This window comes from Haliotis rubra, unplaced genomic scaffold (genome assembly GCF_003918875.1).
Source record: "Haliotis rubra isolate DU_JTF1 unplaced genomic scaffold, ASM391887v1 Scf1793, whole genome shotgun sequence".
In the NCBI taxonomy this organism is placed as follows: domain Eukaryota; kingdom Metazoa; phylum Mollusca; class Gastropoda; order Lepetellida; family Haliotidae; genus Haliotis; species Haliotis rubra.
The window spans coordinates 35356-57574 of record NW_025765773.1 but is presented as its reverse complement, the minus strand read 5'-3'; the positions used below and the strand labels follow the sequence as shown (position 1 = coordinate 57574).

The window sequence follows — 22219 nt, the reverse complement described above, 5'->3', positions numbered from 1 at the left end:
TGACGTTCTGTAAATAATCACGTCTTGACCAGACAATCTAATGATCAACAGCGCAAGCATCGATCTACGCAATTGAAATAGGATTGCATGAGTCAACCAAGTCAGCAAGTCTGACCACCCGATCCCGTTTGAAGACCAATTCTTATATGGATCTTCAGTCGTGGGTCTATTAGTAAAGAAAACATCTCAAAGTGAAAAGGTTTACAGAAAACCGTTGCACCAAGTTATAAGAAACATTGTTATAACGTTGTGCACCAAGTTATAAGAAACATTGTTATAACGTTGTGAGGAGCCCTAAAGCATAACGTTTCCACAACGTAAATTTGCAACGTTGTTATTACGTTTTGACGTAGCGTTGCACAGTGACGTGATATTAACGATGTCAGTAAGAACGGAAATTACATTACTGTGATTTCAGTATATTTATGGTATGGTAATCACAAAGAGTAATATAATAGGTAAATAACGCAATACAGTCTTGTTTTCTGCAGAAATTACGAATACAAAACCACAAAACAAAACCTCAGAGAATTTCATGATTTTAGCATTAAAATTTGTCTCTGGCAGCCTACATATGCACTGCTGGTCAGAGGAAACCTGGCTCGATTGATCATGAACTGTGCCTTGGTTGATCGTGTGTCAACGTAAACCTACGGTTTAGAGGCTCATGCTATGGATCACTGCATTGTCTGGTCCAGACAATCATTAACGGAATAATGTTGCGTGTGGTGTATATTGAGATAGACTGACAAAAAGACATAGTTACAGGCACACGCACACAGAGGTATGCACAGGTATTATCAGTGCAACATGTTTTCCTATCATTGTCAGTGTCACAATTGTTTTATTACTGTCGAGTATGGCGGGAAACAAATATAGAAAGGTGTGTTTACTATGATGAAAATGTCACTGGGCTTCCTATCTTCAGCAAGCAAGCGTAGTTTCGAGGACCACTAACCTCTTTCACCGTTAAATAATATTGGCAACTAACAAATAACACTATCATGTATCTGATTTTGATACTTTGATAAATGATACTTTGCTAAGCATTACAACCTTGCCTCAAAATGGCCAGATATGTGTGGAATCGGACCCACCTCATATTCCATTGTGGGATATTAACATTTAACAGAAAATAACATTCCAAGTCGTGCACTGTCACAAGATCAGGGGACTGACGGAATGTAAACTAGACGAGTACTCGTGATTTTACATGCGCACCATGAACATTGCGCTGGACACAACGACAGACTGCACATCAGAAACCAAGAACAATGTTCCCTTCATTCGTCAACACTCACCCCTTTCAGATAACCTAGAAATTTCGTCCCCGCATCGACGAATTTTAGGTACGGAAATACGACAAACCAATCAGAATGATCGAAACGATTTAGGTACTTTGATAAAAATTTCAAATAGTAGTTCTTGTTTGAAGTAGTTATGATGTTCGTGCTACAATATGAAATACTTCCAGAATGACACGAATCACTATTCGTCTTGCCCCGGAATAACACAGAAATCGACACAAGGTATGTGCTAGTCAGACTGGATCTGCGTCGTAATGTTGCAACTAAATACGAGGAATATTGACGTTATGCCTGCCCTTTCCCCCCTTCTCATCCAATCGCATTTGAATGTTGAGTCACAAATGTACCGTTTTATATCAACACAGAACTGAAAAACCCGCCGTGATGTTGCTGGAATATTGCTGAAAGCGGCGTTAAACCAAATTCACTCACTCACTCACTCACTGAAAAAACCTACAGTACATTTTTCGTAGCGCTAGTGCTGAATAAGGTTTCAGATCCGAAACACAAATCTACACAGGCTCATTATCATTTAATCATATACACTTGACATGTTTTGGGTCTGAACATGTTTAGCATTGTGTTTAACAGCTGAACATGTAATGGTATCACTAACATTGTCATAAACATGTCATCGTGGTAGAGATCTGGTATAGAATCTGTACCTGTTAGGATATTACAATATGGCTCCTGCTGAGTATATGTCTTATTAGTGTTTAGACAACAAAAATACATTCTTGCTTCACATTGACAAATAACTACAGTGGACGACAGTTTTAACTAACTACTAAGGGACCGGCACCCGTGAAGAGCCACCTCCTCGTGGTGGGTACTGGGTACAGCTAAGAGCTCTTCACACACACACGCACGCACGCACGCACGCACGCACGCACGCACGCACGCACGCACGCACACCGTGTGGACCCGGGGGCATATTTGGTCCACCAACCTGTTTGCCGTGGGTTGCGCCCCTGTGTCGATGGCGGACGGGATTTTGGTGGTTGAGGGCACTGGGAGCCTGGAATCGTGTTCCTTTAGCCCAACATCCACTTTGGCCCTTACTTCACCTAGACGGGTGGTGTCGGCATCTTGGATATCCGGTGCTATTTGACACTGTCCTTGATGACACTCTGTGGTGGGTGGGGAGCAGGGGTGCTGAATATTTTTCCTTTCATCATGGCACTTCTACCTTCTGGTTCATCTATAAACAAAACAAGAGACGTTTAGAGGATTTAGATCTCTGTACTGGGCATATGTCTTCTAACAGTGCCTTATGGGCTAGATTTTTTGTTGTTATTCAGGCTTCAGACTTTCTTCCACTTAAACTTAATCCCTTTGCAATTTCAAAGGCCATCTCAGGAATTTGTGGAGAAGTTACAAATGTTACCCGTTGTCGCAGTGGCTCACTTCTTGTCGAGTGTGCACGGAGACAGCAATCTCTAAATCTGTTGTCGATCAAGACATTTGCAAATATAGAGGTTGCTGTATCTGTGCAATGGGCGCTAAACTCTTGTCGTGGCATCATCCGAGACAGAGGACGTTGTCTCGCTGATATGTCAGAGGAGGACATTGCTTCAGAGTTGGCAGATTAGGTGTATCTGCAGTGAAACGTTTCACGATTAAGAAGAGGGACTTATCGTGAAAACCAACACGTACCTACTGACTTTTGACCGTTCCTCTCTTCCAAAGTCTATAAAACCAGGTTATTTCAACATCGGAGTGGATGTGTATGTCCCCAGTCCACTGCGTTGTTATAAATGTCAACATTTTGGGCATGGATCGCAATAGTATGCTATCGTTGTGGTGATCGACGTGAGGGTTCCGACTGTGAGAAAGAGTATAAGTGCGCAAACTGTAATGATGTTTATTCCGCTTCATCCAGGTCCTGTCCCGTGTTATCAACGGGAATCACAGATATTGAAAATCAATTGCCAAAACAATATTTCATACCTTGAGGCAAAAACAAATATTGACTCCATCAACTCAGACTCCGTCAAATCTGACCTACTCTGCTGCAGTCACTCGCTCTGTAGCAACGTCCTCCGTTTCATGTCAGATCGACTTGACATGGGTAACATCAAATGAACCTATTACTTCAGCTTCAGCCCTTCAGACTATTCCGAAACTCACACAATCTACGTCGGCTTCTCAAACAGAAAATCACCATGAGCAACAATCTAAAACGTCTGTTTCTAAACCAGTCAGTAAAACTTCAAACAGAAGAAATCAAAGAGACTATACAGAGACAAACAACCTACTGTCCCTTCATCTTCTGAGGTTCTACCACAGAACACATTTGCACCTCTAGATATGGAGGTTACTCTGTCCTCACAGAACAGGCGGAGGAATAGTTCCTCCTCATACTCACGTGGACTCAAATTAAGCCACCATGAATCAATTGTCCAATCTAATTCAGTGGAATTGCAGAGGACTGAAGAATAACTTCAATGAAATAAATTTACTCATACAAGATCTTCAAACGCCAGCATTGTGTTTCCAAGAGACATATCTTAAAAATACTGAGAACTTTAACTTAAGACGGTATAGTGATTATCATTCTTTTTTCCCTCCAGGTGATAAACCTACTGGAGGCGCTTCTATTTTGGTACATCAGAGGGTCACTCATAGCCCTGTCATTCTAAATATGGATCTTCAAACTGTGGCTGTCCATCTGACCCTGCACATTGCGCTGACATTGTGCAGCTTGTATAAACCTCCTTCTTCTAATATTCAACAATCAGATCTTCAAAATCGATATGATCAACTCCCGAAGCCATGTCTTATCATGGGCGATCTGAACGGACACAACCCGCTTTGGAGAAGTGCCCATACTACTAATAAAGGTGAAATCCTCGAGAATAATACTTTATGTATTTTCAATGACGAATCGCCCACTTATCTACATCCATCTACGGGAACATGTTCTTCCCTGGATCTATCACTCACCGAATCAACCTTATATACTGAATTTGAATGGATGGTACATGATTACCTGTGTGGGAGTGATCACTCCCCCTCCATTCTCAAAACAATCAACCCTGGTGATGATCCACCTTTATCAAGAAGGAACTTCGCCAGGGCTGACTGGTCATTATATGAAACTCTGTGTGTTAAACGCTTGAAGCATGATCTTTTCAGGATCAGTGAAGATCCTATACAGTCGTTTTCGGATATTTTAAATGACATTGCTGACAGAACAATTCCACACATTCGTAAACCATGGTATAATAATGAATGTAAACAGGCCAGAAAGTGCAGGAAGAAAGCGGAAAAATATTTCCGCAAACATCCCACAGTCCTTAATTTAGACAAAGTTAAAAATTCAAATGACGCTCATTTAAACAGAATGAGCGCCAGTCTTGGAGGAACTATGTTTCCAAAATAAATTCACGTACACCTATGTCAAAGGTGTAGAACATGGTCCAAAGAATAAAGGGCAAAGGTTCTAAATCTAATGTACACCATCTGAAGGATGGTGATAATCTATTGACTAATAAGGCTGAAATAGCAAATATAATTGGCAAAACTCTTGCCAAACATTCTTCATCATCAAATTATGTCCTTGAGTTTAAAAAATATCAGAAACAACAGGAGAAGAAATTTTAACTCAGACAATAGTGACGATTATAATGAATTATTTTCATTACATGACCTACATACCGCCCTTGAGCAAGCTCATGATACAGCAACAGGAACTGATGATATCCACTATCAGCTCCTGAAGCATTTACCCGAATCATGTAAAACGCTGCTGAATATATTTGATATGATATGGACTACAGGGAATTTCCCAACTTAATGGCGTAATGCCATTGTAGTCCCCCTTCCAAAACCTGGCGAGGTCATACTGACACGTCTAATTATAGACCAATCTCTTTAACTGTTGTGTCTGTAAAACCGTGGAACGAATGGTAACAATAGATTGACTTGGTATTTTGAAACTAATAACCTTATAACCAATATTCAATGTGGTTTCAGAAAAAAAACGAAGTACCATTGATCGTTTGGTCCGTTTAGAATCCTTTGTTAAAAATGCTATAGTAAATAAACAATATGCAGTATCGATATTCATTGATCTTGAGAAAGCATACGATACCACCTGGAAGCATGGCATTTTAAAGGATTTACATGATTTTGGTTTGAGGGGCCGTTTACCTAATTTTATCTCACAGTTTTTAACCGACAGGCAATTTCAAGTCCGAGTGGGTTCAACCCTGTCTGACCATTACAATCAGGATCTGGGTGTCCCACAAGGCAGTATTTTGTCTGTCACTTTATTTAGCATCAAGATCAACAGGTTATCCAAGGTTTTAAACGATTCAATAGATGGATAACTTTTTGTGGATGATTTTAATATTTCTTGTCGTGATAAAGATATGCATACTATTGAACGGCAACTGCAAATGTGTTTAAATAAAATAAATAAATGGTGTCTTGAAAACTAATTGTCTACAATTCTGTAGAAAACATAAGCCTCATAAGGACCCAGTACTATCTTTAAATGACACTCCCATCAAAGTTGTAAAGAAGGCCAAGTTCTTGGGCCTAATGTTTGACTGCTATTTAACTTTTCTTCCGCATATCAAATATATTAAAAATAAATGCCTGAAGGCGCTTGACTTGATAAAAGTCGTTTCCAATTCTAAGTGGGGAGGTGATCAAGCTACCCTCTTACATCTATATCGATCACTGGTCCGTTCGAAACTTGATTATGGCTCCATCGCATATGGTGGAGCCTGCAAAAACAACCTTAACATTCTTGATTCTGTTCACCATCAAGGTCTAAGACTATGTCTTGGATCCTTTAGAACTTCTCCTGTTGACAGTCTCTGTGGTGAGGCCGATTAGCCATCTCTTACACAACGCCGTATAAAATTATCCTTGCAGTATATAACAAAACTTTATTCTAACCAGTCAAATCCTGAATTTAACTGTGTCTTTAATCCTTTTTATGAGGATTTGTACAACAAAAAGTCTTCTCTTGTTCCGCCTCTTGGTTTAGGAATTAAACCATTCATTTCTGCTGCTGGCATTGAGCTGGCAAATATAGCTCCTTCCCGTCTTCTTTCTTCTCCTCCTTGGCAATTAGTGCGGCCACAGGTTGACCTAACACTGACAAAGTATAAGAATGTAGAAACTAATGAATTACAATATAAACAAGAATATAATCAATTAAAAAGTAAATTTAATATATACTAATCCTTATTTACGACGGGTCCAAAGATGGTGGCGCGGTTGCTTGTGCCACTGTCATTGGATCCAGAACAATATCCTCCAGATTACCTGATGACAGCTCAATCTTCACAGCAGAAGCTAATGCAATATTAACAGCTCTTAAATATATTAACAGACATCCTAAATATATACAATGTATCATATTTTCAGACTCTCTTTCTTGCCTTCAGGTTATTAAACATCGTTTTAATAAGATAATAATGTAATAATAATAATTATAATAATGTCCACTTGTATGGCGCCGTTTCCACACACTAGTGTATGCTCATGGCGCCCCGTGTGTACAGCTAAAAAACAACTGCAGCAATTGTACAAGTCATTCGTAATATTTCCTGAAAAGATGGGTCTTCAATGAAGATTTGAATAAGTCAAGGGATTTTGCTGTTTTGATGGTTATGGGAAGACTGTTCCACAGTGAAGGAGCAGCATAGCCGAATGATCTGTGACCGTAGTTCTTGAGATTGACAGGGGGTGTTTTTAGGAGGAACTGTTGGTGTGATCTCAGCTGTCGTGGCGGTGTGTACACTGAGATGAGTTCAGAGAGGTACTGAGGCGCTTGGTCATGTAGACATTGGAACACAATGGTCAAGATCTTGAATTCGATTCTGGCTTGGATGGGCAACCAGTGAAGAGACTTTAGGACAGGGGTTATGTGAGATCTTTTAGATGTTAGGGATACAATGCGGGCTGCAACGTTTTGGATTTTCTGGAGTTTTGTCAAGTGTGCAGAGCTGAGTCCAAACAGAATGTTTTTGTAAACATCCACTTTAAATTGAGATTATTGAACTATATAATGATCTTGCTACTGTCCAATACGACATCGTCCTCTGTTGGTTACCCAGCCACGTTGGTATTTCTGGGAACACAATGGCTGATTGAGCTACTAAGGCAGCACTCAACAAATCTGTGACGCCACTTCTTATCCCATACTCTGATTACCAAGTTAGCATTAGAACTTACATCCGTGACCTGATGCAGAAGAAGTGGGACACCCAGGTAGGTATCAATAAATACAATACATGCAATAAAACCCTATATTGGTTACACCTACTCGGGTTGTCAGTCCAGATTTGAAGAGGTCATCATGCGACGATGTCGTATTGGCCATACTAGATATACTCATGAATACCTGTTAAAAGGTGAGGATCCTCCGTTTTGTATCCCTTGTGATGAAAGAATCACGGTCAAGCATGTCCTGCTTGACTGTATTGATTTTTCCATCACAAGGGATAAGTATTTCAATGTAAAAACTGTTAATGATCTTTTTAGTACTGTTAATTTTCATTTAATTATTGAATTTTTAAAAGAAATATAATTATTAGATAAATTTTGATGAATAGTTTGTAAATAGATAAATATGTTATTATTGGTAGTTTAGGTTAGTAACTGAGATTGTTAGTGGCTGTACCCTAAAAGGGGGTTGAAGTATTGTGAAATTATTGTCATCCTGAGAGGGTACGTAAGTCCCAAAACTTTCAAAGCTTAATTTAAACTTACCAGATTTTTAAAACGTAGTATTTTTGTTCTTTCAAAGATGGCTAAATATTTCCTACAATCGCCAGCGGCTGAATTGATGGTGTAAATCCAACTAGGTTCCATGCAGGCAGCAAAGGTACTGTAAGTCCCCATGGTCCCTAGAATGGTGATCTACCTTCAGTTGTTTGTGATCTATAGCCTGTTTTTATATTGTATCGTCCGCTATAGTTAAAGTATTTTATATGTAATTACTAGTTTTAAATATGTATCTGTGATAGTCTAGTTGGTTTTACTGTCCTTTGTCGACAGATTTCTTAAATTGATTACCTTGTTTTCATCGCTATATGGCTGTAATATTACCGATGCGATGTAAAATTTTAACTCAATCACTCACTCACTTAGGGACCACTAATGTCGTTCGACAGTTTGATATAACCATAGTTCATCATACGCATTGGACTAAAAATTCCAGCGACTGGTCGAGGCAAAAATCAAGAAAGGAAAAACGAAAGACACAGACCACTTGGTTATATTCGGCAGTAAGTTCATTATAAGCGTGTTAAATTTAAATTTAGAGCGTGTCCTAACTCCCTGAATCAAAAGCGAATCATATTTCCTTTGTCTTTATATTTTGACTTCGAGGTCTTGACATCATGTAAAAGAACCAACAACAAACATTCAATGCTTTGGTATGTCTGACAAAGCAGCGTTAAATTCAAGGTCAGGGAGATGGGTTGTATAACGGAGTTTTAGGCTACAGGGAGCCTGTTGGCAATAGCGAATGAGCATACAGTTGTTCAAGTGCTTAAAAGTCTAGCAGAGATAATTGTCATTTGTTTTCAATTCTCCCCAGTGAACCCTCAGCAGCAGACCGAGAGGTATTACCTTGAAGTAAAATCAGCAGAATCACGGTGGTGAGAGTAAATTATGTCAGAAGCAACCAGAGATATTATAACCTATTGAAAAGGTCCGTGGTCAGCTCAGAGACTTTGAACTGAGTACAGACAGGTTTCGTGCTGGTAAATCATTTTATCATCACCTGAGTAGTATATAGAATGGGGATTCTGTGACAGGCCAACTAAGAGCGCCATTATATGCCATTTCCGCTTCCAGCCCCCAGTATAAATTTATCGAGAGCACAAAAAATGGTCAGGACTACTAGGACTGGTACTACCTTTTTGCATTTTCCCCCCGCAACAGTAGTCGAAAATTGTTGGACTGTTCGACTGCATAGCAGAAGACAAGTCTCCTTGCTCTCGGAAACCATGTTTCTTCCAAAGGTATTCCACCAGTTGCTTGCAGTCCAGTACACCAGAGAAATCTCTTGTATAGTCGATAGAATACAGCCCATAGCCTGTGCTAGTAGTTGGCGTTCTAGTTTTGGAATCGACATTTGTAGCTTGCCGATGGGTATTTCGGAAACGTCTATCTTTGCTACGAATAGAGCGTATGCCTTCTCTTCCGGATATAGTTCTTGCCACTTGTCTTTCGCTTTCTTTCCGGTCTCTCTCTCTATTCTAGCGATGGTGCTCCGTATTGCTCCACAGTTGTCTTCTCGTATTCCTATCGTGTGTAGGATATTTGTTTGCACATGTTTGGGGTTCGCCAAAGACTCTTGTACTGCGATGGAGATTCTGGAAACGACGAGTTGTGCGGAACCTTCCCTTCCAGTCGTGCAGTATACCTTGGCGTTCTTGCAAACACAGTCTTTGCATTGGAGGTAGCCAAACACGTATATATCGTCTACGAATGTAGGTAGACCTTCCAAAGGTTGTAGATTTGTTCTACCAAGATGTCCAGCAAGATAGTCGGCGCCTGCGATATTCGACACAAGATTGCTGTCTACAGTATTTTCTAGGAGTAGATGTGCTCCTACAGACTTTTCGACCCGCAGGCCCATTTGTTGGAAAGTCGTTTCGGTTGCCATCTTCTGCTATATGTAGTGCTTTACATTGGAACTACCAATCTCTAATTGGAAATATTCGACTACTGTTGAGGGGAAAAAATGCAAAAGGTAGTACCAGTCCTAGTAGTCCTGACCATTTTTGTGCTCTCGATAAAATAAGGCTTTGCAGAGGCTTTTGTTGGACTTGGTCCCGGACAATCATTATATCTACTACTACCTGGATAGCAGAAATGTACATACGGACGTGGCATCATCGAATGATGACACACTGACACGGCTTATGAACAATGCGACACAAACCTCACGAATGCTTTTAATTGATTCCTTTCATCTAATACACTACCAGTGACATTATAAACCATGCTCACATTTTAGCTCAACCACCAGAATCGATGAATAATAAACGGTAATCTGGATGTTCAATGAAATACTTGGAAACAGATAATTCAGGATCAGTAACAATGCCTACTGTTGTGTTATGAGCATGTGATCAAATCTATTGTCAAATGAAGATCGATGCTCATGCTGTTGATCACTGGATTGCCTGGTCCAGACTCTATTATTTACAGACCGCCGGCGAATAGCTGGAACATTGCTGGGTGCGGCGTAAAACTAAACTCACTCACTCACTCACTTTTGTCAAAAGATCTTTGTGTAAAGATAAGTTAAGAAGTGTCAAGAACCAATTAAGCTCATGAAATGTGCCACAGGGGGTGTACTGCAGCTGTATGAAACAGCATGATACACTACAGTAGTTAGAAATACCTTGCTTTGCCACTTTGCTGTTCATTAATCAAAAGTGTTCATTGTCATACTCTATTTGTCTCCAATGGCTGAACGGAATTGATCCACAATATGTTCCCGGTCGATGACTATCGCTTTCCGGTTTAGTTCTGTATAATCAAATGTCTTATTCCTCGGACACTGTACCAGGATGTTGCTGAAGTCTGTCCTTTGTACTCCAGCTTTCATAGCCAACACAACACTGACATACAAGTCATCCATGCTCATTAGCCTGTTGGCTTCAGAAACTTTGTACATGGCAGCCCAACTTTCTGGAGTTGTCAGATAGGCAAAACCTAAACAAAATGGTGGCAGAACAGAAAAGGGGATACTCCGATTCTGGAGTGTGCCATTTTGACCTTTTGTTTCTGACAGGACTTCGATGTTGTAACAAATTTGCATTCAATGGTGAGCCCTTGAGGTTCAGTTCTCAGAATATGGTCAATAATTCTGTATGGATTGACAAACGTGTCGTCATCACACTTCAGAATGTATTAAGCTTTACAGCTATACTTGAACCAGTGCATAGCCATAATGTGTTTCCTCACAAGATTCTTGTAGGAGTCTGGGAAATTCCCTTGCACATCATACCTCCGGGACTCGTATTATATTGTGTGCTCGTTGCTGCTTGACTGCTGCTAACATGAACACAACAGTTATGTTTCTGTTTCTGTAAGATCCAATCGATCCAAAGGTTTCTCGTATCAGATTCCTCTTTTGAATATTTCCGGGAGCCGAATGAACCATAATAGCCAAGAAGGTAGAATGATATCTACATCGCTTGGAGTCAAGGGAGATTGACAAAATCGTCTTTCGACTCATTAGCCTTTAACTGAAAGAATTCCGATATAAGCGGACTGATGTCTTTACCTCGTACTAAGGTAGGAGTGAATTTTGCCATCGTTCTGTTTGTTTGTGGTGATGTTGCTGCTGCTGTAGAGGAAGACATAATGATACGCCACTTGTCCAGCAGACTTTCCCACGCGGTTCTGAGGTTTGAAATATCACGCTCCTCAACTCCATGTGACGAAACGTCTCCCCACAGATGAGTAACGACGTTCTCTGGACCATGACCCCATGATTAACCCCACAGAGTGTGTCTCGTTTCCGTATAGACCGATACATCATGGCCCATGCACTGACATAAACGTACACGGATATGCACAATAACACCACACTGGTGTAGACGTGTCTCTGCCGAGGAATACAAGCCATTACTGATCTGTACAGTACTCAACAGGTCGTCACAGAAACAGGGCTATTTACGGACCGCAGCTGTTGTATGCCTATGTGTCTAAATGCAACCTGAAACAAATATATGACGCTTTCATACGTTTACCGTGCATGTTTGTAATGAACTTGCAGAAGCAAGACTGAGTAAATTTGTTCTCGACCAATCAGGATGATGATGTTGATAGTTGGGTCTTAATGTATGCATAGTTAGTATCATGATATGGATTGTACGGTATTCCAAATCAATGATGGATACAGCACAGTTCATGTTCACTCGTTTTCTCGGGAGTTTTAATGGTCATTTAATAAACATTCAGGACAAAAGGGGGGGAGGGGCACCCTGCACACAACCCACCATCCCCTCTGTATCCGCCTATGCAAATGCTACTATAGTGATTCGAAGGTCACCGATCATATTTTTAGGTTCATATCGTGGAATGTTTTTGGACAGTATAATAATCCTTTTGACAGTGACTTTGTAAGCTTTTGTAAAATAACACTGTGTGTTCGGTTTTGTCGAGGTATGCAACACCTGTTCCAGAAGTGATACTGAAAAGACATTTCCTGACCACAAAGTTTTAACAAATTATAGAAGTTTCAATAGCAGAGGTGGTGTAGCATTGTGTGTTGATTATGCATTTATTTCAGGTATTAAGAAGATTTATTTAGAATTTGTAGATTGTGTATAATGGACAGAGGTGTACTGGGTACTTCACATGATATCCTGTTTGGATTCATATACATACACCCCATAAACTCTTCTCTTAACAGTGATACCAGACCAGAAAAGGGCATTGACTATCAAGAATCGTGTCTCACAAGCATTCTCTTTGATGAAGCCTCAGCTGGTGATGTGTGAACTGTGATTATGGGACATGTGAATGCTAGATCAGGTACTCTACAGGATGCTATCATAGATGACAACTCACGGTATATACCATCTCTGGAAGACATGTCATACACTGCTGATGTATTTCAAACTCCAAGACGCAGCAAAGACGAGGTTGTAAATTGATATGGCATAGATTTAATTGATCTATGTACTACTCGTGGACTGCATATTTTGAATGGAAGAAGTGAAAGCAACCCACAAGGTGATGTTACATGCTGTGAGGGCGATGGAAAACGTTTGGTCGATTATTGTTTGTGTTCATCTTCAATCTTTGAGTTAGATATTGACTTCGAGCTTGTAACAAGATGTGAATCGGATCACCTACCAATACAACTGACAGTGAAAATAGATAATGTAAAATCGTATCCTGTTACGGAAACAGAAGTAAATGAGCTTATAAGATATATATAGTACAAAAATAATATTTTCTTCACAACTATCATGGAGTAAAGCAGTAAGCACGCTAAAGTAATGCAAACAAGGCTCTCTTTATTATAATATCAAGACTGTCCAACAACAAGACTCTCCAACAACGATTGAGAAATATGTCACCTCATGTATTATACAAGTTGTTCAATTCTCAGATGAAACCCCCAGTTCTTCTGTATGAAGCCGAAATTTGGGGATTCGAAAGAAGGTCTACAATTGAACAATTCCATGTTAAGTTCTGCAAATATGTCCTGGGAGCCGGAATACATGTATCAAACGCCGGGGCTCTAAGAGGCTATGGACGTTACGACATTGCTGTTGATTATCACGCAAGGGGGATTAAGTTCTGGTTACAGTTGATATCAATGCCTCGTCACAGATATCCGAAACAAGTCTATCTCTAACTAAAGACTCTAGACGATCAGAACAGAAGGACTTGGGTGACAAATATTCGGGAATTACTTTTCATTTAGCTCAGTCTGGCTTTACCAAGAGGGTTGGCGATATCAATTATTTTGTTAACGTTTTTAAACAGAGTCTTAAAGACTGTACGCATAACCAGCAGGAATGGCACGCACGGAACACAGAGTCGAAGAAACTTCACTCATATCAACATTTCAAATCTTTACTGAACATAGAACTGTACTTGTCCTCTTTAACTAAACGAGAACATCGACGTTTACTTTTCCGTGTTAGATCATCAGAACTACCATTGAGAGTTAATACCGGAGGCTGGCAAGGATTACTGTACTAAGAAAGAATAAGTCAAGTCTGTGATTACCATAGCGTTGAAGACAAATACCATTTCTGTCATATTTGCCCAACTTATGATATTTTAAGACCTTTACATCTACCAAAACACTATGTTTAAATGTAGTAACTCTTCTTCTTGTCCTGATCTATATTTTCTTTTCCAAAATGTCAATGCTAATATTACTAGGTGATTACATAATTAATGTTTAACACGTGTTTAAATGTATTAACTCTTCTTTTTGTCCATGCTAATATTACTAGGTGATTATAAAATTTGTTGTTTATTCAAAGAGGGACCTTTGACATGCCAGAAGTCTGTCTCCATACTCCAAACTTTCCGTCCAAATTGAAGCCAGTCTAGACTCCCTGTTTTCCCACTGGTTCTGAATCTCTGAGCTCACTGGAGCTACTTCAGTATAGACGGAGTAGGTATTTCTATCAAACTTTCCGATTTTCAGAGACTTATGGTTTGTATATCGTGCCAGGATTCTGTAATTATGGATCGACACATGCCCCGGATATGCTTATTGGTATTGCAAGACCATACCTATATTTCTGAAGTTCTCCCACATTAGACAACTGTGGTTGATCTAATATTCAAATATCACGCTGTGTAGCCTTTTTATGGTATTTGTTTGGGTTTTGTGTGTTTGTTTCTTGTTGCAGTTGTATGGGCGGGGACTTTCAAGATGAAATCCATCTATGCACAATAACTTCATTATTTTCTCACATTAACACAACGTGAACAGTTTTTCTGTGACCATTTTGTTTTAGTACTGGAAACATGAGCATATAAAAAGTATTTAAACACATACCTTTGATCTCCGAGATAATGCAACAGTTTTTAAGCCTTCAAAACATTTGAAAATTTAACAATTTACATATGTTTCCTCACCTAAGGAAATATTCATATTTCGAACCCTAGTAAACTTACAAAAGAATCGAAATTTGCATCACCTATTACATTCATAAGCAGAGTGGATGGTACAATTGTGGCGCTATCATGAGCAGATATGTGATGTTGTTTGTATATAAATCGGGTTTGGACCAGACAATCCACCGATAGTCACCATGTGATACGATGACAGAGCATGTGTTTATGAATTACCATGAAATAGTGATGATACCAGGTGTTCGCGAAGAGATAAGCGTATCCTGCCCCACCGGTTTCACCCGTCATAAACATATGGTAAGTCTAGTTTTTGTTCACCTGAAATAATTCGGGGATGTATGGCATAAGTCAATATAGGGACTTGCATCGGGCATCATTTTTCTCACTCAGGCCTCAAATTTGGAAATTTCCTCCACATATCTACCATAAATTGTATTGGAAATGCTGTATGATTAAGCATTTCAGAGGTATATGAGGAGAGTACATATTTTTGTTGGTAGAATACAACTACGCCTTTCTGATCAGTGTGTAATATATTTTACAATGTATTAATGATTGCTGGTGTAAAATAAATCAAGAAAACCAAAGTCATAATATTTCACATTGAAAACACAAACAAATGTGCACACCATAATAACATAATGCCACCTACAGACGTTCCATTAGGATGTCATGTTATTATCAATCAGCTTTTAGGGTTTTACAGCATATCACTGCAGTGCAGTGCAGCTGGAGCGTGAAATGACACAAATATAAACAATATTGACACTTATCACAACATATCTCCTTCTGACATCAGCTGAAATTTGCAATGTATGATAGTCCAACAGTTTCTTCGACATATTTGGTACTCTTAATACTTTCTAAAGCATGAACCTTCAGTAACCCATGCTTGTCGTAAGAGGCGTCTAACGGGATCGGGTGGTCAGGCTCGCTGGCTTGGTTGACACATGTCATCGGTTCCCAATTGCGCAGATCGATGCTCGTGCTGTTGATAACTGGATTGTCTGGTCCAGACTCGATTATTTACAAATCGACGCCATATATAACAGGAATATTGCTGAATGCGGCGCAAAACTAAACTCACTCACTCTAAAGCATGGTCATTATCTAATATTTTGCTAGTCTAAATGCAAAGTACAGAACTTTTGTTTCCTTGTAATGGCTTTTCAAGCATACAGTGCAAACCAAACGTATATATGATCCTAAAATGATATAGCTGAATTAGAAAAAAACATAATTTTAATAAAATTATGTTTAATGTGTAAAGTTTAATTCATATGTTTCTCATCAAATGCACTTTCTATTAAAATTGAACTTTGACCTTAACAAAATATTTTTTGCGATGAGCATATACATGTATATAATTTTATATAGGGCCCCTGCACGGTAGTCATGCACGGTAGCTGATGACAATCGGCTTTGAATCAAAAAGTTGAATTATTCCTGATTGTGAAAATTCAAATCTCATTCGGTCGCCAGAACTGCACTACATTTTCATCATTTTGGGGCTCTGGCTTCCGGACCAACAGAAATATAAAGAAAATAGTTAACATTTGAATTCGATTGGTGCCATGTTTTCTGTTATGTCTGATTAGTTGAAAGTCACTTTTGTTTCCAAACTTTTAGAAATTTTGCGCAGGATGTTTTGATTTCTTTATTGTCATGATATTGAACTATTATTTAACGATAAAAAAAATAAGACGTTATGGTGAAGTCACTTTATTCACTGAGAAAACTAGAACCAATCCATTGTAACTGCTAACAAAATAGGGGGTGGTTGTTGTTCGTTTGTACAGCAGTTAACATTTTTTCTGCTGAACAGCCTATTGAATGAATTGATATATTGAGTCAATTCAATGCTCTAATGTTACAATAATAATGTTGAAAGATGAAGAGATTCGGAAGTTTTCCTTTGGTCAGTTACTAATTCACTATGTGCAGGGATGAGGGATGGTCTGAGGACGGAGAAGGGGCTTAAGATAGGTAATAGTGTAGGGACAGGGAAGAGTGTTAGGATGGGTAGGTAATCGTGTGAAGAGAAGGAATAGGGAGAGTGGGGATAGGGAGGGTGACAGACAGGAGTTTTGGGACAGGGAAGAATCTGAGGGATTGGTGTTAGGGAAGGGTGTTACCATAGGGAACAGACTGGGGACAGGGAAAAGCGTTAGGATAGGGTAAGTGTTAGGACAGGGAAAGGTGTGGGGTCAGGCAAAAGTATTAGGACAGCGATGTCACGACAGGATTAGTAAAAGGGTCTTGGAATAGGAAACAGTATATGGATAGGGACAGCGATAGGGTGTTAGGTTAGGGAAGGGTATTGGGACAGGGTCAGCGAAGAATATAAGGGTGTGAGGTTGCCAGCGCCTCACGTTTCTCGTCCAACACAGTGTTTCATGACAGGTACCTGTGTTCGGACAGGGAAGGGCGTACCCAGTTGTGAGGTTGCCAGCGCCTCACGTTTCTCGTCCAACAATTCAGTCACTGTTGACGGGTTCATGACATGTACCAAATGGCCGCTGGTACCTGTTGCTGACAGCACAGTCTCTCACTCATGACTGTGTTCCTGCTGATGAGGTGACCCAACGCTATTGGTGCTGATGGCGTCACTGTGAGCATCCGGTTGAGCAGATGAAGAATGCGCAGGTGATGGTCATTTTGTGGGGTGGTCATTCTCGGTCTTTCTGGGAGTATCAGTTCTGGGGCTATCAGATATTTGGAGAGTCTGGATTACGCGGCTCATTAGTCTGAAAATGTCTTTCTTTGTCTAGCTGAACGTTCTGTCAATATGCCTGTTTGAAGCCCCCGTCTCTGACATTCCAATTGGTCTTTCTGGCTCCGCTGATAATAAGCTTGCCATTGCGATGTATTATAATGTTATACTTCTAACCCTCCATGTTATTACACTGTTGATGCGTAACGTGCAGTTGCGAATCAACAAAATCAGGATTTGCTAAGAAATATCCAAGTTGTTTGTTGGAAAATAATCCCCAAACACCAAGCGTGTACTTTCTTTTGTACATCAGTTTACTTAACTGCACCTTATATGTAACATAGCCCAAATCAAGCATCTATCTGAGCTGAATAAAACAGGTATCGGTTGGTCTGTAACATGCTAATTTGGTATCACCATACCCTGGCGAAGCGGAACGTTGGTGGTTTTTCAAACCACCTGTGCAGATAGAAATGATTATTTCACACAAGGATCGTTGGACAGACTTAGCTCATCGATAGTTGCGATCAACTGGATCAGGTGTTAAGCCCCGAGTGACTGAGTGAGTGAGTGAGTGGGTTGGGTCAAGTTATTGAGTGAGTTTGAATGAGTATGGTGTTACGCAACTTTTAGCAACATTTCATCAACATCACTGCTTGGGACAGAAATGGGTTCCACTCCACCTAACGATCAATTCCCCAATAGGGGCGGTGGGGTAGCCTAGTGGTTAAAGCGTTCGCTCGTGACGCCGAAGACCCGGCTTCGATTCCACACATGAGTACAATGTGTGAAGCCCATTTTTGGTGTCCACCGCCGTGATATTGCTGGAATATTGCTAAAAGCGGCGTAAAACCATACTCACTCAGTCACTCAAATCCCCAAAACGCGGTCTGTGGTGGGTGGAGCTGTTCCGGCGAACAGCAACGTTGACTTGTGCAAAACGGAGTGGTTAGTCTGTTCGCTGTGAATGAACATATACGTAACTCAAATTATACACTGATAACAGGTGTCACAATAGGCATCCACCTGTTGCTGTTGTAGTAGTGTCATATGACATGTATGCATATTTCACCAGTCTGAAACCCCAAAACTTCGGAAGAGTTTGTATGCATTTTGTTTAACGTCGCACCCCATATTGTCTAGCTGTGTGACTGTGATATGCAAACTATCAAGTTATCATTCGATCTCATACATTAACAGGTTCCCATCAATCGCCTCTTGCTTAAGACAACCCAAACCCGGATCTTCACAAGTGGTACTTTGTGTTCACAGGTAGATTGTCTGCACAGGTAAATGTAGTTTATGTGCACCGGTAGAAGACTTAAGATCCTCGTATATAAAACAGGAAATGACATGTGTAGAGGGTTACGAAATAGGACGAAGAGTTTATGATAGTCGCTGGTCCCAAATACGTTTATGATTGTCTACTTTATCTTCCAATGATTGTCATAATATGAACATGTCGAATCGTATTAAACAGCTTCCATGTTGACATCAATACAAAATGCCAGCAGAATCTGCGTGCGTTTGAAAATGTATTGTTATTTTTGTTGGAAAATGTCAACTACTGATTAAGGGATAGGTATTTCCACGCCAACAGTAGCCTGAAACAATGGGGCGTACGTTCGTGCGTGATCATCAGAAGTACTTCAAACAAGAACGACAATTTTCTTCAGGAATAGGCATTTCATGACGATGGTGATGATGATTTGTTCAAATTGTTTACCAGCTGTTCAATTTATATTCCCAAATTTGTATTAAAAGAATCGCAAAATGGGATTTTGTTCATGGATAGGCATTTCAAATAACATTTTATTTCAGCTGTAATAAGATACACAAAATGACTTAAATCAACATCAGAACTACTTCAAACAAGAATGAATTTGTTCATGAATACGCTTGATCATCATCACTGCAAATTCGTACTGTGAGTGAGTGAATAGAACAGCAACAACACCATCTACAGGTTGTGATGGTTTAGACTATTTTAAAACCAATCTTTCAGCTTCAAACAGTTAGGATATGTGAAAGGGCACACCCGAAATATTACCCCAGAGTATGATGATCTCAGTATCCACTTTTCTATTAACACAGAACTGAAAACTCCCAACGGTACATTCTTCGTAAGGACAGAGCTAAATATGGTTTCAGATCCTGAACACAAACCTACACACCCTCCTAATCATATAATGTTGACATGTTTTGGGTCTACACATGTTTAGCATTGTGTTTAACAGTTAAACATGTCACAGTAACACTAACATTGTCATTAACATGTCATCGTGATAGAGATCAGGGCCCACTTGCACAAAGCGATCTTAGGGCTACGACCATTTTAAGCCTATGTTGGAGAATGGGATTTACAATCATTGTAGCGCTAAGATCGCTTTGTGCAAGCGAGCACAGGTATAGAATCTGTACCTGATAAGACATTACATTATGGCTAATACTGCTTATAAAAAGTAGTTATTTGTGTTAGAACTGATGAATTATTGTGTTATTAGTGTTTGGACAACAATCATTTTATGTTCACTTTCTTGTTTTACATTGACAAATAACTACGTAACAGTACATGACAGTTAGAAGGACCTCAAAGGGACCACTAAGTTCGATAGTACGATATAACCACAGTTTGCCATATGCATTTGGCCCCATGAAGGCCCGGGTTAGAATTGATCTTCAGTAACCCATGCTTGTCGTAAGAGGCGACTCACGGGATCGGATGGTCAGGCTCGCTGATTTGGTTGACACATGTCATCGGTTCCCAATTGCGCAGATCGATGCTCATGATTTTGATCACTGGATTGTCTGGTCCAGACTCGATTATGTACAGACCGCCGCCATATAGCTGGAATATTGTTGAGTGCGGCGAAATACTAAACTCACTCACTCACTCATACGCATTTGACTGCAAATTTCAGCGAGAGGCCGAGACAAACAAAAAGAAAACATCTGATTTGCTGACAGTAAACTCGATGGCACCGAGGTGGGGTTATGCGAGCTGCCATCATATGTTAGCTAAACCACCAGAACCAATGAATAATATAGCAATTTGGACGTTCTATCAAATGCATTGTAACAGGTTATTAATGAACAATAACAATGCCTGTCTTTGTATGATGAGTATATTTGATCAAATATTTTGTCGAAAAATGTCGACCCCTCTGGTTTAGCTACGATGTGAATTAGGCGGAGATTTACTGAGTGTAAAGAACCGACTAAAGCTCATAACATACACCATAGGTTGAGTACTGCAACTCACTGAAACAGCTTGATACACTAGTTAGCAAATCACCAGTGTTCATTTTCATACTGTATTTGTCTCCAGTGTCTGAAGGGAATGGATCCACAATGTGCTCCGCGGTCGATGACTATCGCTTTCTGGTTTATTTCTGTATAATCAAATGCCTTATTCCTCGGACACTGTACCAGAATGTTGCTGAAGTCTCTTCTTTGTACTCCAGCTTTCATGGCCAACACAACACTGACATACACGTCATCCATGCTCATTAGCCTGTTGGTTTCAGAAACTTTGTACATGGCAGCCCAACTTTCTGGAGTTGTCAGATAGGCGAAACCTATACATAATGGTGGCAGAACAGAAAAGGGATACTCAGATACTGGAGTGTGCCATTTTGACCTTTTGTTTCTGATAGGATCTTGACCTTGTAACAATTTGCATTCAATGGTGAGCCCTTGAGGTTCAGTTCTCAGAATATGGTCAATAATTCTGTATGGATTGACAAACGTGTCGTCATCCAACTTCAGAATGTATTTAGCTTTACAGCTATACTTGAACCAGTGCATTGCCATAATGTGTTTCCTCACAAGATTCTTGTAGGAGTCTGGGAAATTTCCTTGCACAATATCATCATATCTCCGGGACTCGTATTGTAAAGCATCCTGTGCTCGTTGCTGCTTGACTGCTGCTAACATGAACACAACAGTTATGTTTCTGTTTCTGTAAGATCCAATCGATCCAAAGGTTTCTCGTATCAGATTCCTCTTTTGAATATTGCCGGGAGCTGAATGAACGATAATAGCCAAGAAAGTGGAACCAGATCTACATCGCTTGGAGTCAAGGGAGAATTTGTACCAGTGACGATTGACAAAATCGTCTTTCGTCTCACCAGCCTTTAACTGAAAGAATTTCGATATAAGCGGAGTGATGTCTTTGCCTCGTACTAAGGTAGGAGGAAATGTTGCCATCTTTGTTTTTGTTTGTGGTGATGTTGCTGCTGCTGTAGAGGAAGACATGATGATACGCCACTTGTCCAGCAGACTTCTCGTCGTGGTTCTTGGGTTTGAAATGTCACCCTCCTCAACTTCATGTGACGAAAGGTCTCCCGACAGATGAGTGCCGACGTTCTCTGGACCATTGACCACCCCATGATTAACGGTGACTCTACAGAGTGTGTCTCGTTTCCATGTAGACAGATACATTATAGTCCATGCACTGATACAGATGTACAGGCATATGCACAATAACAACGCAATGGTGTTGAAGTTTCTCTGCTGACATGTGCAAGTCATCACCGATCTGTTATGTACTCAACGGATGTCACGAAAACTAGACAGCAGCTGTCGGTTGCCCACTTCA

At 40.1% G+C, this 22219-nt stretch overlaps 1 protein-coding gene across 1 annotated transcript; it reads right to left on the bottom strand.

The window, feature by feature from the left end:
- Positions 1-20910: 20910 nt before the first annotated feature.
- LOC124273304 (beta-1,3-galactosyltransferase 1-like) lies at positions 20911-22219 on the bottom strand. The gene has a single exon (XM_046708544.1). The coding sequence runs from the start codon at positions 22150-22152 to the stop codon at positions 20911-20913; it is 1242 nt and encodes a 413-aa protein (XP_046564500.1). The 5' UTR covers positions 22153-22219.